This window comes from Malus sylvestris, chromosome 10 (genome assembly GCF_916048215.2).
Source record: "Malus sylvestris chromosome 10, drMalSylv7.2, whole genome shotgun sequence".
Lineage (NCBI taxonomy): Eukaryota > Viridiplantae > Streptophyta > Magnoliopsida > Rosales > Rosaceae > Malus > Malus sylvestris.
This window is the reverse complement of record NC_062269.1, coordinates 41,399,951-41,424,124: the sequence shown is the minus strand read 5'-3', so window position 1 is coordinate 41,424,124 and position 24,174 is coordinate 41,399,951. Positions and strand designations below refer to the sequence as shown.

At 37.7% G+C, this 24,174-nt stretch overlaps 6 protein-coding genes across 8 annotated transcripts; 1 reads left to right on the top strand and 5 right to left on the bottom strand.

Annotated features, from left to right (window-relative positions):
• Positions 1 to 1,795: 1,795 nt before the first annotated feature.
• Positions 1,796 to 4,115, top strand: LOC126586334 (uncharacterized). 3 transcript variants are annotated; one of them, XM_050251156.1, is made up of 5 exons: positions 1,796 to 1,968; positions 2,124 to 2,241; positions 2,965 to 3,056; positions 3,137 to 3,206; positions 3,778 to 4,115. In XM_050251156.1, the coding sequence occupies exons 1-4, from the start codon at positions 1,953 to 1,955 to the stop codon at positions 3,199 to 3,201; spliced, it is 291 nt and encodes a 96-aa protein (XP_050107113.1). In that variant the 5' UTR covers positions 1,796 to 1,952; the 3' UTR covers positions 3,202 to 3,206; positions 3,778 to 4,115. The 3 variants fall into 3 exon arrangements, with proteins under 3 accessions (XP_050107113.1, XP_050107112.1, XP_050107111.1); XM_050251155.1 differs by having other exon boundaries at positions 1,797 to 1,968; positions 3,815 to 4,115; XM_050251154.1 differs by lacking the exon at positions 3,778 to 4,115 and adding an exon at positions 3,412 to 3,706 and having other exon boundaries at positions 1,799 to 1,968.
• On the bottom strand, positions 3,231 to 4,663 carry LOC126586336 (MYB-like transcription factor ETC1). The gene is made up of 3 exons (XM_050251157.1): positions 4,368 to 4,663; positions 3,558 to 3,642; positions 3,231 to 3,488 (listed from the first exon to the last, which is right to left on the bottom strand). The coding sequence occupies exons 1-3, from the start codon at positions 4,417 to 4,419 to the stop codon at positions 3,401 to 3,403; spliced, it is 225 nt and encodes a 74-aa protein (XP_050107114.1). The 5' UTR covers positions 4,420 to 4,663; the 3' UTR covers positions 3,231 to 3,400.
• A 1,508-nt stretch (positions 4,664 to 6,171) lies between these two features.
• On the bottom strand, positions 6,172 to 8,579 carry LOC126586325 (polyubiquitin). Its single transcript, XM_050251139.1, has 2 exons — positions 8,428 to 8,579; positions 6,172 to 7,722 (listed from the first exon to the last, which is right to left on the bottom strand). Exon 2 carries the CDS (start codon positions 7,720 to 7,722, stop codon positions 6,349 to 6,351), a length of 1,374 nt encoding a protein of 457 aa, XP_050107096.1. The 5' UTR covers positions 8,428 to 8,579; the 3' UTR covers positions 6,172 to 6,348.
• Positions 8,580 to 10,517: 1,938 nt separating this feature from the next.
• LOC126586331 (ubiquitin domain-containing protein 7SL RNA1-like) lies at positions 10,518 to 11,532 on the bottom strand. The gene has a single exon (XM_050251150.1). The coding sequence runs from the start codon at positions 11,505 to 11,507 to the stop codon at positions 10,641 to 10,643; it is 867 nt and encodes a 288-aa protein (XP_050107107.1). The 5' UTR covers positions 11,508 to 11,532; the 3' UTR covers positions 10,518 to 10,640.
• Positions 11,533 to 12,467: 935 nt separating this feature from the next.
• Positions 12,468 to 17,547, bottom strand: LOC126586322 (tyrosyl-DNA phosphodiesterase 1). Its single transcript, XM_050251135.1, has 16 exons — positions 17,298 to 17,547; positions 17,007 to 17,189; positions 16,596 to 16,883; positions 16,316 to 16,489; positions 16,065 to 16,125; positions 15,684 to 15,760; positions 15,329 to 15,586; positions 15,077 to 15,166; positions 14,848 to 14,982; positions 14,356 to 14,505; positions 13,952 to 14,055; positions 13,767 to 13,820; positions 13,550 to 13,640; positions 13,169 to 13,243; positions 12,887 to 13,037; positions 12,468 to 12,811 (listed from the first exon to the last, which is right to left on the bottom strand). Exons 1-16 carry the CDS (start codon positions 17,310 to 17,312, stop codon positions 12,714 to 12,716), a joined length of 2,004 nt encoding a protein of 667 aa, XP_050107092.1. The 5' UTR covers positions 17,313 to 17,547; the 3' UTR covers positions 12,468 to 12,713.
• A 1,218-nt stretch (positions 17,548 to 18,765) lies between these two features.
• Positions 18,766 to 21,689, bottom strand: LOC126586330 (chaperone protein dnaJ 50-like). The gene is made up of 10 exons (XM_050251149.1): positions 21,510 to 21,689; positions 21,355 to 21,417; positions 21,188 to 21,254; positions 21,027 to 21,086; positions 20,762 to 20,812; positions 20,552 to 20,632; positions 20,105 to 20,217; positions 19,835 to 19,952; positions 19,577 to 19,703; positions 18,766 to 19,222 (listed from the first exon to the last, which is right to left on the bottom strand). Exons 1-10 carry the CDS (start codon positions 21,626 to 21,628, stop codon positions 19,119 to 19,121), a joined length of 903 nt encoding a protein of 300 aa, XP_050107106.1. The 5' UTR covers positions 21,629 to 21,689; the 3' UTR covers positions 18,766 to 19,118.
• Between the last annotated feature and the right edge of the window lie 2,485 nt (positions 21,690 to 24,174).

Genomic DNA, 24,174 nt, shown 5'->3' with positions numbered 1-24,174 from the left:
CCTTTCACTTAAGTTTTGAGTAGTTTATGTTAATCAATATAAATCATCTTGTAAAAACATCATTTTCATGTCGAGATATTTTATCACGTTCTGAAGTACAGATATTTCGAATTTTTTAACTGTTATTTTGGGAATAAAAAAATCCATGAGTGAAGTGAACTGCATGTTAGGATGAAACAAGACTAAAATAACAAGGTGTAGAATTGGGGACCGAGGGAAGCCAGGCTGCCCCTCAATCGGTGTTTGGCAATTGGGCAGAGGTTGGGGTCCATGTTCTGCTATATGAACGTGATCTAATGTGAGTGGTCATACAATAATCGAACGTTATTGGATCTAGACAACTGGATTTGGTTGTCGAGACTCGAGAGAAAATGTGAAGATAAAACTTAGCGGGAAGTTACCATGATGGTATTTCAAAGTGATAACGCATTATTATATTTTTAAAATTTTTAACATGTAATAAATTGTGTTAAGGCCAGAGCGGTATTTCAGTTGCACAGAAGTTTTTTATTTTGTTTATTTTTTATATTTAAGAATGAAGATTAAAATGAACTTACATGGTTAAATGTGCTTTGATCAATCAAACAAACAAAAGTAGCCTATAAAGCCTAAGATTTCTCCACAATTGTTGGCTTCTTTTTGCGAGGTTTCTTTTGATTTGTGTGGTAAATACACGATTAACATATTAAACAAAGATTTTTACTGAAATTAGTGAAGTTTAGGTCCTCAAAAGAGGTTGCTTTCTCTTGGTCCTCAAAAGATTTACTATTTCTTTCCTTTTTTTTTTCCAGCACATAAAAAAGAACTATGAATACTTAGAGTTAACAGAAGACTTTGCGCATTATCGTTCTAAGATTCACGTGGCCAAACTCATTTGGCCAGTGATGATTTATTGTTGTAGTATAAAAAAAGACATGGAAAATATAAAATAACCGTAAGAAACCAGAATAAAAGAAGGCATATTCATCTCTTATCTCATGAGTCATGTGGGATGCAGCCAGATTAAGTTAGTCTGAGATGCAGCCAGATCGTGAGGAACCCAACATATGAATAATTGAGCAAGTTGAGGTATTAATGGATTGATTGTAATATAAGGGCTACTAATAAGTGAAATGAGAAATCTAAGGAATATATATCTTGTATTTTTATCTCACTCAATACCATCTACCATTTATAGATTTTATTTTATTTTCTTACACACTATTTGCTATTTATGTTTTTAGATTTTCTTCGATTTATGGATCTGACGACCAAAAAATAAGAGAAACGTGTAGAAGTAAAAAGAGATGTATGTGAATAACACCACTCTTTTTATATAACGATATTGTACTTGAGGGATTGGTGGACTTGAGTCAAGTTATATAATATGTAATGTCAACTTTGATAATTTGGTGTCAAACTCATCATTCAAGTTGAATCTACGACCTCTCACTTAAGTCAAAATAAAATATCACTAGAAAGTAATTCCAATGTCAAATTCAAAATTCTATTTTAGCTTGAAATACAAAATAAGCGAATTTGCAGTAGATCTTAAAAATTAAATTTATATGCATATGTCAATTAAGCTAGTTATAGCGTGTTATCCTCTTGCGTAAACGTTTAAGTTGTAGTCCTCATAAACTAGAATGCTTTAAAATATCACTTAGGTGTAAAAAAAAAAAAAAAATTAAAAAAAAAAATTTTCATTTTTTAATTTACATGAAAAATGATGTATTGTAAAACAAGGAGAATAAAAACTCAGAGTATCTCCCATATCATCATCCATATACTCTTGGTAATCCAACGGCTGAAATCCGCCACCTCAAATCCAACGGACACTTTCTATTATTAGATCGAGAACGCCAAAACGGTGAGTACAAGACGACGAACAGAAGAGTCCCCAGAATCAAAGATTCGAATTAGGGTTCCTGCTTCCGAGCTAGAATCGCAAGTCAAAGGGTCAAGAACAAGGAATGGTGTGCGACAAGTGTAAGTTTCTCTAAATTCGCTATCAATTTTTCGAAAATTTCTATTCTTTTTCATTTAAAAAAAGTCGAAAGTTTGAAATTTGAGTGTATTATGCAGTTTCTGAACTCCGATTGATAGTAATTTCGATATTTTATCTGAATTTGTTGAATTGACAGGCGAGAAGAAGCTTTCGAAGATTATAGTGCCGGACAAGTGGAAGGAAGGTGCCAGTAACACCACCGAAGGCGGTGGCCGGAAAATCAACGAGAACAAGCTGCTCTCCAAGAAGAAAAGGTCGGTCCGCTTTCTTATATTTTTATTTTGCCTTTATTTCTGTGTATATATGTCTGAATTTCAATTGTCTTGTTTAAATTGGGTTTAGCCAGAGCAGGGATTTGGATTTGAAAATTTTGGTGCCATCTTAAAAAGAAAACTAACGAAAAGTCCATAAAAAAACTTTATTTTTAATGAAAAATAACAAATAAAGGGGTAGTAAATAGTATAAGGGAAAGGTAAATCAGTGGTTTTTTTTATTAAAAGTGAATAGTACTGAGAATGTTTTGATAAAACTCCTTTATTTATTTAACGGACCGGATGAACAATAAACAGTATGTCTCGTGGTTTTGGGAAATCGAGATGTTGCGAATTGTGAAGAGGACTTGTGTAGGGTATTGCAGAGACTAGAAAGACATAAGTTTCGTATAGTTTCGATATAGTTTTCTCTACTGTTTGTTACATCTTTGATCAGTTGAAGACGATGAACAAAATGGATTCATGATTTGTGTATACGATAATTGCTTAAGTACCCCATTGTCGTTTCTTGAGTTTTCTGTGATACAAGTTATGTCGTTGATCAGTTCCACGAGGTTGCACAAAACGCTTTCATGATTTATGTGTACAATACTGATTTGACTACCCCGTTTCTGTTTCTTGTGTTCCTTTTTTATGCAGTCAGTTTGTGTGGATGTATCACATCTGCAAAATTTTGTGACATGAGTTTCATTCATTTGCGTGTAGGTGGACTCCTTACGGAACTACCAAGTGCATCATTTGCAAGCAGCAAGTACACCAGGATGGCAAATACTGTCACACATGTGCCTACTCCAAAGGTAGTGTCTCTATTTGGCGATCTGACTGGTTTTGTAGGTTTGTTATTGCGTGAAAGTCTGATGTGTGCGACGTTATGCAGGAGTTTGTGCGATGTGCGGGAAGCAAGTACTTGACACCAAGCTTTACAAACAAAGTAATGTATAAGGCAGGTAAGATGTTTGGTTGACAGTCTATTTGATGCATCATTTACTTATTTATAATTTTCAAAAATGATAGACGTAACTAAATTACTCGACGACTATCGTCTGATAAATGAAGATTTCTCTTGAACGTACGTAGTAAATTTACAGGACAAGGAGTAAATATTTTGGATACACATGAAACAACCAATTGACCACCTTGTTTATTGACTAGTTGAGTGTGTAGAGGTCCAATACTTCTCAATCTCTTCTGCTGTTCTCCCCGGAATCCTCCCGGCAATCAAAGCCCACCTGCCGGAAAATTGTTAAAACATACAGTTCGATCGAGATAATACTAGTCGAAGAATAAAATGGACCAACCTCTCCCCTACTAGATTGTACATTCTTATGATAAGTGCTTCCTCATCCTCGGAGAATTGAAGCTCAGATTTTTCTGTGCTCTTCTCTGAAATAAACAACTCATGATCAATGAGAAGAATTAATACACAAACTTATTTTGCTTTTGGTTTCGGATGAGGACATATTTGATAATCATTTCGTTTTTAGTTTCTAATTTTCATTTATTTCTTTGTAAATATAGTGGGCATGTTCTGATGGTCATTCCTCCATATTTGCAGCAAACCTAGTAATCCGAATATGAGGTAAAGAGTAAGCTAGAAATGTTTTAAAATATAAGTTTTAAGGCGAAGAATAGTTGATAGAATAAGAAGAGGAAGTGAAGCTTGCACTGTAATAAGGGGGATGAAAAGAAAAATGAGGCCTGGCTCGGTATGAAAAAGAGTTTGGATTGAGAACACACTTGAATTTTAAGGGTATTGGACTGATATGCAGCATCAACATCTGTAATAGCAGCACGAAGAAAAAAAAGGCAGGATGGGCTAGGGACCCCCTTAGTGGCTCCATCACTGTATTTGCTCATTCTTCCCTTCTTAATATGTTATCCACTCCATATTTGCAAATTGTCAGAAAAAATGAAACTAAAAACCAAAACCGAAATAGTTATCAAACTGCCCTTGAGATTTTAATGCATGGTTATAGCCATGAAACATCTCCAAGCCAGTGTCAAAAGACCCTTACAGCATTGTTGTAAGGCTAACTGCTACCAAAACAAAAGAGGCTGCAAAAGGAAGAAACACATGTAGATGGAACAAGCCGAAAGAAAAAGAGTACCTCGAGAGTCCGAGAAAGTGTCATCGGAAGAAGAGTGCTCGGAGTCCGCCATTTCGCGTAGATTTCTTGATGAGAAGTAAGTCACAGAAGAGCCAATAGAATAGGGTGCTATCCGTCTCAAACATTTATTTTAGGATATATGTTCGAGAGTTGAAGGCAACAATAACTATGAACGGTTCTAAAGAAGCAAAGAATGGTAGTTGAATCTAGGCATGTCAATGAACAGGAAATTCCAAACTCTGTCGGACACGAAAATTATACTAACACGACTCCATTCAATAATCCGTCAATTTACGACAAAATCCATATCGAAATAGTTATCTAATCGGATGTCAAGTTCAAGTAGCTACCGAACGAATTCCGATCAAAATCTGATCCATTGAGACACTAAGTTGAATGGAAGTTGGGATGTAAGTTTGATCGGTAGCTGAATTGGATGCCGGAGGGAGATTAATTTGATGCCACACAGCTTTATATGTGTCTGTATATACATCCGTACAGAATCGTCCTGTGCGTGTGTTGTGACCGCAGAATAAAAAAGTGCCTAATATAGGAGGGTCCCCTGAAAAATGCAAACATGAAAAACTTGGTTTTTGAGTTCAAATCGATTAAAAAAGAGCCTTTGATTTTCGTTTGGTTGTTGTTTGGAGGTTAGTAGGGTGTAATATGTATGTCGCAATCAACAAGTAACGTGATACAAGAAGTTAATAACGCGTGACACCGACATCTACCAACATTTGTTTCCTATGAATAACATCTACCTTTAAAATATCTTGAGTAAGCGGATTATCCATTGTAATCCGAACTTGAAGACGAAACGAGGCCTTAGTCCGGCCACATGAGGATGCGTAAGGAATGGATCCGTCTTTGAACCGTAACCATTTAGCCCTGTTAGGCCATATGAATGTGGTGGAAACTAACTTCGGATTAGTATGTCTAATACTTCGGTGCAAAAGATAATTCAATCGCTAAAAATGGTTTCCGAGATATAAACGGGAGGTCTAAAGTGGTTTTGTGACAAAACCACGCAGTTAGCCCTAAATGGATAGACGTTAACAGAAGGTCCAAAGCCAGTAACTTATTCGGGTTTTTCCAACTCGACTAAGAGAGTCGCGAGCGGATGCACCAGGATAGTGAAATTCAAACGTGGATGTCAATATTCGAGTGGAGAAGTACTGAAAATATATAAGAAAAACTAACGAAAAGTTCAAAAAAACTTCCCTTTTAATAAGAAGCCATATTTAAAGGTATAGTGAATAGTATCAGAGAAATGTATAAATGTGATTTTTCGTTAAAAACAAAGAGTACTGTAAGTGTTTTGTTAAAACTCCCGACGAAATTCATCCGCAGCCTATAGTGGCTGCAGCGTCTATTACACGGCTCATCACCTCATTCGACCAACAGGCGTAACTCGTGTTTTCAATAGACTCAGCAGCATCTCTTCTTTTGGGTGTCAAAGTCTTAGGTTTTCGGGTAAATGCCGGATGCTAGAAGGCCGCTTGCCAAGTTGAGTCGGACACCTTCACTCCGATATATCAATTTCCATCTCCGTTGCCGGAAAAAAATTGGGGTAAATGCCGGACTCTAGAGTGAGCTCGCCGGAAAATCAGAAACCACAATCGAAACCAGAGTTTGAAGCACACCTTGAAATGCCAGTCTTGTACCAGAGGTCCGGTTCAAGGATAGCAACCGCACCACACAATCAACATAAAATAGACAATTGAAAGCAAACAATTCACAAACACAAATCCATGCAAACAAACAAATTAAACCAAGAGATTCACAACAATTTTCAAACACTAAGTTATTAACCAGAACGGAATTTATTTATTAAAACATAGTAAAAGATAAACCAAACTTGTCCATATGCCTCAATCAGGAGGCAGAAACAGTACCATCAAATTTAAATACATAAAAACAGTAAAAACATGAACAGTTCAACGAGAACGGGTAGAAGACGGCCACCGGCCACATCCAGCACTTAAAAACCACCACGGAGACGGAGGACAAGGTGAAGGGTGGACTCCTTCTGAATGTTGTAATCAGCCAGGGTCCTCCCATCCTCCAACTGCTTTCCAGCGAAAATCAACCTCTGCTGGTCCGGAGGGATGCCTTCCTTGTCCTGAATCTTAGCCTTCACATTGTCGATGGTGTCAGAGCTCTCCACCTCCAAGGTGATGGTCTTTCCTGTCAAGGTCTTCACGAAGATCTGCATACCACCCCTCAGACGCAGCACCAAGTGAAGGGTTGACTCCTTCTGGATGTTGTAGTCCGCCAGAGTGCGGCCATCCTCGAGCTGCTTCCCGGCAAAGATCAGCCTCTGCTGGTCTGGTGGGATCCCCTCCTTGTCTTGGATCTTGGCCTTGACATTGTCAATGGTGTCCGAACTCTCGACCTCCAGGGTGATGGTCTTTCCTGTCAAGGTCTTGACGAAAATCTGCATGCCACCACGGAGACGCAACACCAAATGGAGAGTGGACTCCTTCTGGATGTTGTAGTCGGCGAGGGTACGGCCGTCCTCAAGCTGCTTTCCAGCAAAGATAAGCCTCTGCTGGTCTGGGGGGATGCCCTCCTTGTCCTGGATTTTGGCCTTGACATTGTCGATGGTGTCGGATGACTCCACCTCGAGGGTAATGGTCTTGCCAGTGAGGGTCTTAACGAAGATCTGCATACCACCGCGGAGACGAAGCACCAAATGGAGGGTTGACTCCTTCTGGATGTTGTAGTCAGCTAGGGTCCTGCCGTCCTCCAGCTGCTTACCGGCAAAGATCAACCTCTGCTGGTCTGGGGGAATGCCTTCCTTGTCTTGGATTTTGGCCTTGACATTGTCAATGGTATCGGATGACTCCACCTCAAGGGTGATGGTCTTGCCGGTGAGGGTCTTAACGAAGATCTGCATGCCACCACGAAGACGGAGCACCAAGTGGAGGGTTGACTCTTTCTGGATGTTGTAGTCTGCAAGGGTACGGCCATCTTCGAGCTGCTTTCCGGCAAAGATCAGACGCTGCTGGTCTGGGGGAATCCCTTCCTTGTCTTGGATCTTGGCCTTGACGTTGTCGATGGTGTCGGATGACTCCACCTCGAGGGTGATGGTCTTGCCGGTGAGGGTCTTCACAAAGATCTGCATTCCACCGCGAAGACGGAGCACCAAGTGGAGGGTTGACTCCTTCTGGATGTTGTAGTCTGCAAGGGTTCGGCCATCTTCAAGCTGCTTTCCAGCGAAGATCAGACGCTGCTGGTCCGGGGGGATCCCTTCCTTGTCCTGGATCTTGGCCTTGACGTTGTCGATGGTGTCAGATGACTCCACCTCGAGGGTGATGGTCTTGCCGGTAAGAGTTTTCACGAAGATTTGCATCTACAGAAACCAAAATATCATAAGATTTAAGCATAAAAAAATATATATAAAAAATTAAAAAAAAAATCCCTCTAGATCAAAATTAAGAATTACAGATAAGAAAATCAGATTTAAAAAAACCCCTAATTTGGAAACTAATATATCAGAAATCAAAGGAAATATTTTTATTCAAGAAAATCCCAATTTTTATATAAACAAAATATTAACAGCCATTTATATACAATAAATCAATTCAAGATCAAGATTGCAAATTGAATTTCAGGAAATCAGGTAAAGGAAAAAAAACCCTGCTTCAACTTAAAATCACAGATCAAAGACACAATTTTGGTCTAAAATTACTCAATTTTGGAATAAAAATAAATACCAAAATTAAATTGACCTTTAACAAATCTCAATTTTAATATCGGATACAGAATAAAACCTACTTGTCAAAATTGATACAAAGAAATTTACTTTCAATTCGAAAAGGCATGCTGATCATTAAGATAAAATACAGAAAACCCCTAATTCGTGAAAATTGAACATAAAATTAATATAGTCAAAAACCCTAACATCAAAGCCAAAACAACGCTAAATTTAACAGATCCAACCGATTAATCATAAATCTCAAACATCAACCAAATCAAATACAGAATCTCCAATTTTCCTACACTTTCCTAGCAACCAAACAAGAAATCAACAAGAAACAAGAGAAAAAGAACACACCTTGAAAGGGTGAGGAAGCTTCGAGAGAGATTTGGAGGAGGATTTTTCAGATTGTTGAGAAGCAAAACAATCGCAATTGCGAGGAAGGTGAGAGGCTGATGCCTGTATTTATAGGGATAGAGAAGGCGACTTCGTCACGGAAATGTAGTTGGCGTGACGAGGAGGTCCACTTATTTAGCGACACGTGGATGGAAGGAGGTACCGATGGCGCGCGTTAAACGGCAAAGCTTAGTATCTAGTCGATAAATTTTTAGTATGGATTGTACATCACCTGTTTTTATGCAAGGGGTAGAAAATTTTAATTTTTAAGTTATTAACTTTTTAACACACGTAACTCATCATTTATATAAAAAAACTTAATATACCACCTCGTATGATGATCACACTCAAAATTCTTTCGTATCTAATCCCTTTCTCGATAATATCGAAGTCCGTGATCTCAAATGACTTACTCATTCACGGGGCCCTTACGGCGTTAACTTCGAGATTGAGTATTTATACTTTTCTGTCCACGGCCATCTAACCTATTGTGCGTACTAAATACTCGATGAAATGCTCCGTTGACAAGTTCTGTCAATCTTAATATCACTGTAAATTCTATATAGCCATATTCAACTCTACATGTAACAGTAGTTTTTGACACATATTGGCATAAATTTTTAAGAAATGTTGCCAAAAATCGACATGTAGGATAAATGCTCGACGAAATGTCTAATAATTTTTTTTTTACCGAAAGCATGAATCAATTATTTGAAAATCCTGACTCTGCTTTTTTCACGCCAGTTATAACTTTCATTTATATTAGTGTAAAAGGTTGTGCACCATTTGATGTTGTTTATAAGTGTTGAAACTTCATTTGCATTGTATTTCTAATAAAAATACTATCATGATTAAGAATTTAAGATAAACAAATTTATATTTTATTTTTGAAAGCAATTGAATATGATGTATGCTTGTATTGCAAGGAACTCTTCGATTAATCAGAGCAAAATTTAGTATTAGGTATTAAACAAGATTAGCCATTGAGGTGGTGCCAAAAGAAGGAAGGGGATCATCCGGATCCCTTCTTCCATCCACTAAATCTGGAGATCCGGATTATTGAATTTGATCCAACGGGAGATCCGGATTATTGAAATTTGATCCAACGGTTAAAATTATTATAACTTTTAAAGTAGATCTTTATTTGTAGCAGTTGGATCAAATTTTAATAGCACGGATCCCCGAACTTACTAGATTAGAAAGAAATGATCCGAAACGAATCTTTTTACCCAAAATAAACATAGTATTGTATTCCAAGTGCGGTGGGTGGCTCTTATTTTATGAAAGTGGGCAATTATTATGTTGGGTTGGGACCAACTTTGTATGATGTATTCAATGCATTTCCTTTTGGTCAAGAGATACTTTAAGAGCAAGTCTGTGTGCCGGTTTCGACACTGTTGCTTGTGAGAAGTATTTTCTCACTTGTTTCCTTTTTTTGGTGGCTGCGGATTTGAACGTTGAGGTGCTTGGAAGAAGATGCTGGAGTCTCTTTTTTTTATACGATTCTGGGGCTTTGCTTGGTTAGATCCTTTGTTGGGACCAACCATGGGACGATATTGGATGTATCCAATGCATTTCCTTTTGGTCAAGAGATACTTGGAAATTGACCTTCAACCTCAAAGTGTATCTTGAAGAGAATAATTGATGCATGCGAGAGTGGCTCAAATGCTCGAGCAATTTAAGTCCTGCCTTGCGCCAACGGGCAAAGCTGACGTCAGTCTTGTTCTCACTTTTTTTATTTGTGTCTGCTTCGTGTAATGAACTCATGTGCGTTGGCTGATTCTAAGTATATTTTTCACCATTAAGCATGGAAATTAAATTGCTTGATTCAGATTCTAATGTCATCCTCGCTCAGTTGATTATCTTGATTTTATTTAGTAGTTGATTAATGATTTTCGGTCATCCTTGTTTAGGTTAACTGTAATTTCCCAAGTGAAACATGCAATCAAGATAGTTATTGATTCTACGTTTTCTTTGTCCCTCTTCTAACAAGAAAAAAAAATGTGATTAATTCACTGTTACTTTCCAGGCTCAAGTTAGGTAGCAACTTGGAAAAGATGGGGTTAGAAAAATCATACTTATATAATCACATCACTAATTATTCCAAATTAAAAAAAAAATTAATTAAAAATCATGCTAACAAAATGAAAAATGTTGTAGCTCAATAGCTTAATCTATGATCCACCGGTTACGCTACCATTAAAAATCTCTATAGTATCACCCTGCGCAACTTGATGCCATCGAAACGACCTGTCGTCCTCCATCACATTCTGCTTATAGATGAAGAAATAGCTCTCTTGCGGCAGATGAAAGTTCATTTGCCTTTGGTGCAACCTCTGCAGCTCCTTCCTCAATTCCCCTACATTATCCAATGGGTTCACTTCCACCGCAATCTTCTTCGTCCCACACTTTGTCAAGACCATAAGCTTCAGCTTATTTTTGGACCCCATTCCGCCTCCGCCGCCAACTCCAGCCCCACCCATTGACACGGGTGAGCTCGCATTGGTTGCAGGAGCTGGTGACGGTCTCAAGCTCACCTCTATCTCCGCATTGTCCGAAAGCTCGCATTCGAGCAACGAGCGATGATCATGTAACTCATTCCCAACTGCATGAACCACCAAACGATTAAGTGGAATGGACTGATCCATCGCTTGGATATTCTCTTTTAGCTTCGAGACAGTGTCGTTTACGTCCATTTCAATAGGGACATGCATTTTGGACGTTGGGGTCTTCACGTTGAGCTGGATTTTCTTAGGGCAGTACTCCTCCATAGCCTTCACATTGTTATTACAATTACTGTTGTTCACCGGTTTATCGAAATCAGATGCGACGAGGAGTTGGATGCGGGAATTGTTGTAGATGTCGCAGTATTCAATGTTGCGTTCGTCATCGAGAACTCGGCCGTTGAAGATTAAGGTTTGGTGGGAAATGGGAATCCCTTGGTATTTCTGAACCTTCTCTTTGATCTCGAGAACGGTGTCGAAATAACCAACTTCAATTGTGAAGGATCTTCCTCTCTGGAGCTCAAAAATAACATCCATTGCCAGGAATCAGAATTCAGCTAGGATTTTGGATATATATAAATATATATATATATATGTTTATATATTTGTGTATGTGTGTATATATATGTGTGTAATTTGTGCATGTATAAAGATTACGATATAAATGTGTTGTAACTGCATCCGATTTGCATGTTGTGAAATCTGAAGGGGGTTCAAATTTTCTGGATTAATGAGAAAGAGTCAAAGGATTGTTATCCATTTACTATGTGATCTTCACTGATTTTCAGGTTTTAATGTTTCAATTTTCAAATGTTTGTGGGTATCTGTTACAAGGATCTCGATCTTGAGCATCGGATTAGAATTAAATCCAAAAAATTAGTTTTGATTAGATTTGCTTTAAAAATTATTCAGTGGCGCCGTTTGAAAGTCATTTTAATTTTTCTTTTTCTTTTAAATTAAAATTCGTTTAGTAACTACTTTTGATTTTTTTTTTTTTGAAAGTAATAACGGAAATCCAAAATTTAAACTGAAAGGTTCATCAAAACGATTGTCCAAGATTGCTTGCTAGATTGCATTAGATGAATGCGAGACTTTCTCCGACTTTATGACCAGTCTTTTACTTTTACAGTGCTCAATTACATTGATTCATCCAATGCAAGATCTGAGTGACAGATATTTTTTTCATTATGATCGGAACACGACTGGTACACCACATGTTATATATAAGTGGTGGTAAATTTTATTTTTAAAGTTATTAACTTTTTAATACACACATCTTATCACACATGGTGCACCACCTCATATTCCGCTCACACTGAAAAATCTCTCATGAGTGACGTCTTTTCCATTAGAATCATAACCATGTGAATGACGTGAACAATCAGGACCCCGTATGCCTCATTTCGTTGGATAAGAATATGGAACTTGACTGGTCAGGACCAAGTATTTCCTCGGATACCAGATTAAGAACGTGTTTATAAAAAAAACAAAAAGAACTCATCGAAGCCGAAGCTTTTACCATTTCTTGTGAGAACGTGGGGCAGAAGCCCAAAAGGAAACAACTGAACTACCCCTACAACCAGTCCGGGGCGTGAGATTCACACGTGGCGGTTTGACCATCACACTGACAGAAAATATCTCCAGCCTCATAAAAATGAGGGAAAAAAAAAGCTCGGTATGCTCGAATTTTGAAGAGCTGAGAAAAGATTGTAAGTACATGGCTGTCAAGTACACACAAGAGTTTCACGAGTCCTGAGCAGCATACAGCTGAACATGTCGCGGCCAAACTTGACCGTAAACGTCTTTCTTGTTATACCGCCGGTCCCAAGACCAAGGCACATCTGCCGAAGAGATAAAAAGAAATAAGATGAATGGAAGATGGGAACGGAAAAGGAAGAAATTTAAGAACGGACTACCTTCCGCGGTGTATGGCTGAGGAGGGAGTTCATAAGGCACAGGCAATTTAATTACTTCAGATGATGAATCTGTATTCCTGTTTCCTTGCCAGTTCAGAGTCACGAGTGTTGTTCTCGATGCTTCAGAAGTTTCTGACCGTCCAGATTTATCCTGAAACTCAACGGAATTAACATCTTTCTGCTCCATTTATGTTCCCCTTCCTTCCTATCTTAACAACGCAAGTGTGATACTCAATAACTATTTATGTAACGTGCGTAAAATGGCCAGGATGTAGCTATTACCTTGGATGGAACCCCATTACTCGTACAAGAAAACCCAAAACTGCATGTTTTACGTGGTAGAAATAGAATTCCCAGCTGTAATGAGCCACACAAAGTAAATAAACATACATCAGAAAAGCTTAGACAGGAGCAGATGATGAAGCAAACTATATAGAGAAATATATAAAACGACACATATCATTCAACTTATCGACACCCATTAGGTCCTTGTATGATTAGAACAGTTGTAACTTGCATTTGAAAAGTTGACAAATTTCTTGTTGGATGTCCATCTCAAGTAAGCTAAGCAATAATGTATTAACTGAGCAAATGAAAGGAATCGTTTTCGCTTGTATTGATATCAAGTCTGTGTTGTAGATGATATGATTCAGACAAACCTACCTCATAAGAACGGATCATCAACTGTGAGTTGTTCTTCTGGAGAGCTCCCCAGGCAGCCTTGCTAAGATTTGCTGAAGTTAGCAAAAACCAACTGTCGAGAAAATGTAGAAACTCAGTTAGTGCTCAAATCTAGTATGACTGTGGGTACGCTACTAAATATTTTTAAACATAAAACCGAGAAAACACAATCAATAGGATCCAAATTCCAAAATCTTACACAAGTTCCTGACCATTATAACGCGCGAATGTTTTTATATGTGGCATTGCACGACTGAAATGAAAAGGCACAACTGTAAATCAATTTATAGGTTAATGGTAAATTGAAAAATAAAGAAGTAATAAGTTTTTCCAACTAAACATCTCAGAGTCAAAGATTTCTAAGGAAAGGTAGGAGAAAGAGACCAGCGGCCGGTATGGCTTGCCCTCCATTTAGCCCAGTACTTTTTCAAGAAGTCTTTCTCCACATTCTTTAGTGGACTTGGAATGGCATTTCCAGCTGCATAGCCCTGGAAAAACCAATAAAAGAACAGCAAATGAAACCAGGATGCAGAAACACAATGTAGACCCAAAGACCACATGATAGGCGGGATGATTCTATTGCTATATGCTAATGCTCAATTACTACTTTTAAGGAATCTCGCCTAAGTATACCCAACTTTTGAACTGTTTTGAGGTAATTTTCATGATATATAACCCTGACCACTACATGAGATCTATCGAGGTTTATCCACACAAGGTCTTTTGACTTTAATAGTAAAACAAGGTCTACAAGAAATAGTTCACAAGAATGACCTACTTGATAGTACCTCTAAAGAACATCTGACATCTTCTACTGTAGGCCATATTATGAGTGGCTCCCCAGGACCAAGAGGAGTTCTATCTTCCGATAAGCCTGATGACATTGAAGACGCGAACTCAGCCATCCACTTCTCATCCAAAGAACCCAGGGAGGAGAACTGCAAAGGTAAGGATACATAAATAGAATTTCTTTGAAACTATCACTATTTCTAATAATTACACTCCACTGAGTGAAGCATTCATTAGCACAAACTTTACCCCTTGAATCACAATTCCGTTCTATATATCTTCGTTTTATAAACCAAACAAAATTCCTATGGCCACAATCCCCAATACGGAGAAATCAAATGTAATAAATATACACCCACTAGGTCCAGAATCTTGTAAATTTGCAATAAACATATTGCTCAATTACTGCAACTAATCAAAGAAAAACATTCAGCATTGACATCCATCATCATAACTGCCGGTAAAAGAGTCAAGCAGTTCTGTCACCGTACCTGATAAGCAAGAGGAGATTTCCGAAACTCTTTATCAAAAATACACTCCTGAAGAACAGTGCGAAGCTTCATATGCCCCCACTTTTTCATGTTGTTACCCGTATGATATCCAGGGACAGATGCAATTAGCCTCACCTGAAAATTACACACAGCCGCAGATACTAACTTTGACATTATACTATCCCAAACAAAACAAAAATCTAAATATTTCAAGGAATAGAAAACATACTGCTGCATCGCTGTAATCAAACTTCTTGAAAAATGACGGATTGATCTTGAAGCTACCCAGATTAGGAAGATTAACTGAAAATTCAGGCCACTGTTGACATCCAACCAATAACATCAATTTCATACTCTCATTGGCACTATAGGCAAGACATCTTGAAACTAGATATACAAGATAATGAAGGGAAGCAAACCAAAAAGATAAATAAATACATAAAACCAACCAAATCAACCTCACGGATTGTTATATTTATACCTTCAGTGCATTGAGATAATCGATTAAGTCACCTTCGAATCCGCATCCTTTGCTTGGATTATTTTGATCTTTCCAGGGAAAGTCTTGCATCCACAAACCCTGGCTTTTGTTGTTCCAGTCAACATGTATATAGTTTGCTGTATGTACAATGATTCTCACTCCTCGAGGATAAACAAGAATCATGGCCTTCGAATGGTGTGTACCAAATGAAATGGGCAATGGTGGTTTGTGTAGAATCCAGTTCGCAGGCTTCTTTCTCTGAAAATTTCAGGTAATAGCTTAAAGTCATGTAAATGGGAAAAGGTCAAAAAGCATTAAATTGACAGAGATTAAGAAGAATAGACCCAAAGCAAACCTTCATGTAATCCAGTGTACCATCACCCTCGCCATGAATAACCAACACATGTGGAACTTTGGCAATTGATGGGCATGCTAAAGTGAGGAGGGAAAAAAACACAATCAGAACCAACTAGGATAGCTTATGCATGACACAACAATAATATACCATTAACCAGATTCAGAATATACACCTAGTAAGCGTAAAAACTGTAACGAAAGAACACTGGGGTAAGAAACACCTTTCAAACATGAAAGGCATGTCCTGCTGTAGATATATTTGAGACATTCTTACACATACATACATTTGTGAATTATCAAGTAACATACATGTTTGGTATATATATGGAAAAGGACCAATATTTTAACAGGAAACACAATCAAAGTGAAATGAACATACCAGGGATCAACCAATCGATGTCTACCATGTAATTGGAAAGGATAGCAACGAGAATGTCCCCCTATGAAAGAAGAAGGCAATAATTAAACTCCCATCCAAAATCAAACATTCATAAGACAGTCAATCTCTTCCAGAATTTTTGCATGCTGAATATGAACTTCCGCTATACCTTATAACGTATTACACAGCCTTGCAACATGATTCATGCTGTAACATGCAACATGAACTATACAGCAGGGGACAACCGTTACCTGAATCAAATCCCTTATAGAAACACAAGAGGTATTTGCCCATGGGGGGAGTCCCTGCACATTCAAAAGCCGAAAGGTCTGTGGTAATTTATCATTAGGAACAAGAAAATGGCGTATGGCCTCCACACTGCCACCGTCTCTATCAGCACCTGAGCTGCTTCCTTCCACCTCAGCCTTCAAATTCAAGAAAGACAGGCATTTATTCACCTCTTAAAATCACAGTTTCAACTACCATCAACAACTATTTACTTCAAGCTGCTTAAATTCAAAAGAGCAACACCTTAAAACTCCTCTCGGAACCTTTATCTTGAGACACTAGTTGACGTGGCCTCTTTCGAGTCAACTCCTCAACTTCAACAGCCTTTCCACCATCATTTGATCCCCTCTTATGGTCACAGACAACACGCACATTATTTCCATTTTCATTATCAGACAATGTCTTATACTCGAAAAGAAAATGCCCCGGAATCAGCTCTATAAAATCACCATTGCGCATCGTTGCATTTTCTTTCGGAAACAATTTCTTCCTGTTACTCCCGGATTTCACAACAATGGGATTTGTCCCCTCCTACAATTTATATTCATTCAATTCAAAGTTCACAACTTTATATTTCAATATATAAACCAGTAACTAGTAAGGCCATCAAAGTTCAAACAGTAAATAAACTGGAGGTTTGAATTACGAAATTACCACGACCAAAACGGCGGAATCACTAGCATCGATAGTGAGAGCGAGGTGCTTCCGGCTGAGTCGTTTGTCGGAGAGGGAAGCGGTGGTGTTGCGGCCGATGTAATTCGGGCCTCGGGAGAGGGGTATTTTGGGGAGTGAAGCGTCTTCTTCTAGCTTGGCATTGAGAGGAACCAAATATCCCATCTACACAGCAGCACAGAACAAACATAAACATACAAAAATCAGTAAGAAAAAAAAGATTGGAAATTGAGAAGTGGGAATTGGAGACGGGCAAAAAGGGAAGAAAGGTACCAGACGGTGAGCCATTGGGGAATGTTTTTGGATGCATGAGAAGTGGGAAAAGTTTCGAGCTTTTGAGGGGAAGAGTTTCTCCCTCGGTGGGGAAGAAGGACTCTGAGGAGCAGGAGTGGACTGTGGGCAAATTTGGAGGCAGCTTACGGCAGTTTTCCGTTGACGGATTTTGATCACACGACTGATGAGTTCTATTTGGGCTCTATATTTTTAGGGGTCGGCACGGTTTGGTTCCGTGTGGTTTTTAGTGAAACCGAAATTGAAATTGAAATTTTTTGCAGTTCGGTTCGGTGTGGTTTTGAAGCTAAAATCGAAATGAAACCAAACCGTTTGATTGGGTTTGATGCGGTTTCAAACTGTTTCGGTTTGGTTTTTAAGAAAAAAAGTACAATTTGCAATTTAACATATCAATAAGCATTTCCCAATAGCAATAGGAAAAAGACATTTATTATGTAAACAATTAGCATGTTGCATGTAGTTGTGATGTTAAAACATATTTGTGCAACAAAATGGTGTCCCTTACAATGTTTATCATAAAACAAGTTGAATAAATTTGAATTCATTAAACATGAGCGAAACTTTGATACTAGAATATGTGATATCATGCTTCAAATGAGGGGACTTTATTAGATCATTGTTCGACTATTGATAACAAGATTAATCCACCCTTGTACATATATGTGTGTGTGATGGTATAAAATAACAAAGGACCTTCAAGTTAATGAACAAAAGAAAGTGATGAATGATGATATTCTAGTGTTGTTGAGTCCTATACTAAGTGTATGGATTCTAACAAACAACCAATTAAAACATGAAATATAATATGGACATTTAATTAAATGTTTATTAATATTTGCGGTGCGGTTCGGTTTCGGTGCGGTTTTCAAAAGCCAAAACCGAAACCAAATCGTTTTCTATGTTGCAGTTTGGTTTCAAAACCGAAATCGTTTCAAAACTGCAAAACCAAACTGTTCGGTGCGGTTCGATTGGTTCGTGTTTTGGTTTCGGTTTTCGGTTCTAAGTGCCCACCCCTATTTTATTTAACTTTTTTTTTCTTTTAAAAAAGGGGAACAAGTCACGGTTATCCATCCCAAAAGGATCGTAAGACTCACAGAGACATTTCAGCATTTCTTTGGTCACAAGTCTGGCGCACCAAGATTAATTGTGTACACACTAGATCATGCATTCGTGTGGATTTTGAGCCACTTAGAACTTTGATCCAATTCTTATACGAAAAGAGTTATCGACACATTTATTTTTACCTCCTACACATGTTTGATAGTTTTTGATGATTTATTTTCTTCAATTCGTTCAATCCGACAATCAAAAATTAAGAAAAGTGTGTGGATAGTACTACACTTCTTATAGTTGTGCACTTATGTCAAATTGTAATTTGTCTGCAAAACCGCAAGCGACAATTGGCAAACAGAGTGCACTTTGAGAGAAGCTATTTGTTACTTCCTTCAACTTTTGAAATTTGTCTCTCCCTATATTTGATTGTCAATTTGAGTATCCATGATGAAAGGATATTACAGAATTTCAGTAACTCTTACAATGACCATCAAATGGAATTCAGAAGGTAAAAGTGCTTTTGCCTCAAAGTCTCATATACACAACAATCCATATAACTTATAACTTCGTGTATTAAAGGTTACAAAATACAATTTGCTAAGGTTGCGATTTGCAAGTAACAATCTTAATGTTCCGCCTCCTCCGCCACTCAGCTATTTCAACAAAAATATAGGTCGACTCTTTCGTGTTCTGGTCTAATTATCTTGTCAGTATTTTAAGAACATGAGGTAGCATTGGCGACAAAATTTGCTATCTTCTCCGCTTGGATTCTTTGCGCATATCCGCAAGGTAGCTCTCCAAGTTTGCTTTCTCCCATAAACGTTTATGAATAAGATCTTCCTTTCTTGATTCATCTGACAAAACAAACCAATGAGTAATAAGTTATGAAGAACCTCCGGGATGTAGGTGTGTATGTAGACTCTCGAACTCAAAATTCAAAACGGTAATTAATTTAATAGTTTTCCATTAAGGGACCTGATTATCCCCTTCAGCTTGAGGATCGGGAACAGTTTTTTCTAAGGTTGTCGCGTCTTGAATGGAAGATTTTGTATAGCCAAAAGTTCATGGTGGATGGCTAAAGCAAAACAAGGTTGGTTCTCGTATGAATGGGTGGTGATCTAATGTATCTAAAGTTGGTAACCTGAGCCAAATTCATAATGCCTTTAGAAGAAAAGAAAAAAAATCATTAAAATTTAACGTTGATTTACCTAGATTTCTCCATCCATCAATAGGCGCACCAAGGGATTTTCGTGTCAGGTAGGAGGCATCATCCCATGTATATGGTGCCTTTTTCACCTTGTATCTCCAGAACCAACAGCCACACCATAATAATAGCTGAATCAACAGACTAATTGGTAAAGCTGAATCAACAGACTAATTGGTAGTCCATGTAATAATCAATGTAAAATCCCCGACTTCAACCTATAATCTCAGCATTTCTTGAATGACATGAAGGGAACTCTAACCTTGCCAATAGTGTAGGGAAGGAGTATGAAACGAACACCAAGAAGATCCCACATGGAGGGTTGCTCCGCTCCATTAATCTGCAGCTCCAGTTCGCTGCCGAGATCTTCTTCCACTTTCCTATGAAGAAAAAAACATCCACCTTTTTTAAAGACAATTTCACAATCATAAAATGCAGTTCTATACACAATTGATTAATCCTTACGGACAAATTTCCAACTTTTCACAACGCATTTCATTATTTCTCTTTGAAAATGACTAGAAGATCATACTTGTTCATCTGCCTGTTGCTCTTTTTCTTATTTGTAGTCCCTCCACTACGCTCAAGTTCCAAAGCCCGTAGTCTATTTTTGTAAGCAGGGGTCTTCTTAACCATGTCTACAGCCTACAAAAGCATGGAAAATCAACGTCACGGAAAAGAACCTTTTCCAGGCTTCTGAGTCATAAAACAAATGATGTGTATGACTAAGTCTGTATGAATCCACCAGAGTACGCACGTAACCTTATTGTAGTACAAACCTTTAGCATTGCAATTTCTATACTATAGTCTCAAAGTACAAGAACAAAAGACTGATAAAACCTATATGTGGAAGTGAAATTAACTGTCAGCGCAAGAGTAACAATGGCATGTTGCGCAAGTTTTTTTTTTTAAATACACTGATATCCACAAATCAACACATATAATGTCTTATAGGAATTTTATTGATTTGCGACGGTACCTGATTATACCTTGTCCACTGATTCAGATACTGAAATGAGGAAAGAACCAAAAGAAGGCCAACCAGGACAGCACGAGGATCCTAGAAGGTGAACATATAAACAGCTTTAGAAATAAGTACATGGAATTGGAGCTGCACCTAGCAACTACAAAGCTGCTTCAGAGCGGGCAGAATATGAAGTTATAATCTAAAAAAATAAAAGTCTCCCACCGTTTTGTGACCATAATATGCTTGATAGTAGCGAGCAGTATTGTAAAATACCTAACAAGTAAAAAACATGATAAAGTTATTATCTTTCACAAACATCTCAGTTCAAAGAACTCAAATTACCAATCTACATTTAACCACACAGGTACAGCACCATACTAACAAGAATGTTCTTGTTTCGTGTAATCTCGATTCTCAAGTCTAAAAAGAATCCACTTTTCAGCCTATAACTCAATGCATTGCTAACTAAATAGTTTGTTCATTTTACCTCCTCTGGATGTGCAATGGCATAATCATACTGCTCCCGCGACGCCTCGTCTTTCAGAATCTGCAATGCAGCAATTAAACTCCATTACCAATAGTACAAGACAGCAACAAAACCTTCAAAAGTTCCCATCTTTTTCCACAAAATTACATGATCCCAAGTACCTCATAGGCATTGGCAATTTTCACAAACAGCTTTTTCGATTCCGGATCCGGGTTTTTATCCGGGTGACTGAAAATTCAACACCAAAATGTGAATAGATATGATCAAAATATTGACTTCATATCAAAATTTAGAGTAATTTTACAGAGAAAAAATGGCGGGGACTCACTGTTTCAATGAGAGTTTGTAGTAAGCTTTCTTGATTTCCGACGAGTTGGCGCTCTGCGTAACCCTGGACAAGGAATTGAAACGTTGGGTAAATATGCAACCAATAGAGGGGTAATTCGGGAATCAAAGGGAAAATCGTGAGGGAACTGAACTGACCCGAGGAGATCGTAGCAGTCGTCCTCGTCGCAGTATATGGCCGTTGACGGAGTGATGAGATAGCACAGCATTAGAGCTAAAACGACCGAGAACCACCGAATCGCTGCCGGTGGCGCCATGGTTCCGACGGAGCTCTGGATTTCTCTGATAATGGATTCCCGAGGGTTGGAGCGCTTGATAACCAAAATATTATTTAAGTCAACAGATCTGGATTTCAAAAAATGTTAGCCGTTGGATTTGCATACACTCATGGTGATTAAACGACGTGTCGCTGTGTAAGAGTTGGCTTGGTTTGATCGCGACTTTGTTTTTTGTTTTCTTGGTATTTTTGGCGATTCCATTTTTCACTTGAGGGATGTTAAGAAAGTCTTCATGGATTTTCTGGGACTTCACATTTTTGATGTTATTTTTATATGTTGATATATGATTTGATGCTAAATTACAAGGTGTCAGATAGTTTATGAAAAATCATATTTTGCGAGAGTTACCTTAGTACTTCTCTTTTACTTATTTGGACATACATTGCAAAAACTTTGATACAAAGAACAAACATATCGTCAAATAAGTGTGAAATTTTCGCTAAATCCAAAAATAGCATTTGTACGAATAATAATGCAAAGTTTAAAGATATGAAAATATTTACGAACAAAAAGGATGAACATTGAATACCAATGCAGATTGATCACACAACGTTATAATGCCATATATGTAGACTAAAGCAAACAAAAAACTCTCACAACTAGAGACACTGCAAAATATACAACCAATTGAAATTGAGGTTTTGCAAACTAAATCTCACAAGTTGCAAAGCTCATGACTACCGTTAAAATGGCAAACCCAAGCCAACAAGACTTTCTGTTTTGTGAGAGTTGGAATAGAAAGAGGAGGGGGAAACACGTGCCACGCGGTAGAGATCTAGTCAAAACACCCCCTTCCCCCACATGTGCCTAATATATATATATATATATATATATATATATATATATATATATATATATATATATATATATATATTGTCAAAGTCTAAGGTATCTCGCATCCTAAGGCTACACCTTGGTGGGGCGCAAAAATGCTATAGGCATTTCAGTCTATCCCTGACCACAATCAAATGACACACATTCTCTCAAACTTTCAACAAGAGAATCATCCGTGTTTTTACCTGCTTCGTGCCTCAAATCCAAAGTTAGAGTGCAAACCTGTCTAAATATGAATAGTGAGTTTTTGGGATGGCTAGGGTTTTTTAAAGGGAGTTTTAATGAAAAGCCCGCGGTACTGTTCACTTTAACGAAAAACCACATTTTTACACTAAAAAATCAAACATATTACTATTCATTTTACCCTTTATTTTGTCCTTGCCGTTAAAACTCAAAGTTTTCAAGACCTTTTCATTAGTTTTTTTTTTTTTTTTTCAAATAGAAGCATTTTTTCCATTTGTAAAGTGCACTTGTCTCCCCCGCGCCGTTCTCTGTCTCATAGGACGAGGACCTCCTCTCGGCTCTCGCCGTCTCGACACTCGACAGCCACCTCAACTCGCCGAAGTAAGTAATTTCTTATTACTGTATAGAAATAGTGGATCTACAGGTCGTGAAATGGATAGGGTTTTATTACTGAGTTGGATTTCTGCATCTATTGACGTAGTTAGATGTATATATCAATGAACTTCATCCTCAGTTTTGCTTTTTGCCTATCCGTTATTGTTGTGATCTGTTATGTAGGTCGTGAAATGAACAAGGTAGCATGTTACCGCCTTTGAGTGCAATTGATAGTTTGATCTGATGAATAATTTTCATATGTGCAGCTTGAGGTTTCAGTCATTTGCAATGCTTACTTTAATTAGATTAGTTTAGTTAGGAAAGTATGATAATGAATGTGAAATGAACTTTTGAATGTGGTCTGTTATTGACATTGTTATTGTTCTTGCACATTCAAACTTTGGTAATTTATAGGCATACGTTTAAATTGTTTTGTTTGCAGAATGATTGGGTCTCGTGAAAAGTTGTGTAAATTGTCCCAGTGGAGAGTGGACCAAATGGTTTTTGGGGCATTAGAGGCACGGAGTTGGATAATATATGTAGTTTAGTAACTATTTACGGTAGAAATGCCCATGATAATAGCATGCTAGATGCTCTTGTCAGACATTATGATATTATAGATAGGTCTTTTAAGATTAATAATCAAAATTTATTTTTCGGATTAGAAGATGTGTTTTTAATCTGTCGGAGATGCACTATAATGTTGTAGATAGGGAGTTGCACTGCTCTCCCAAGTAGCAAAGATTAATGTGCATATATATGGTCTAAATATGAAAATATTATGTAGAGTACAAATCCTCTAACATGACAAACAAATCTGTTGGAATCTACATTTTCAGGTACATGTTCAAACTCTTTTTGCAACCAACTAAAGTTTACCGCATTTGATTTATCCCTCAACTCACTTTCAGTCACTCCCCCTAACAAGTTGAAGGGCATGAATATTTGTAGGCGGTTGGTTGGTTACAAAAAGAGTTTAAAACATATACCTGAAAATTTAGATAACAATAGATTTGTCTGTCATGTTAGAGAATTTTTCCTATACATATTAGACACGGTAATATTTCTCAATTTGGACCATATGCATGTGAATCTGTGCTAGTCAGGAGAGCTGTACAACTCCCTATCTACAA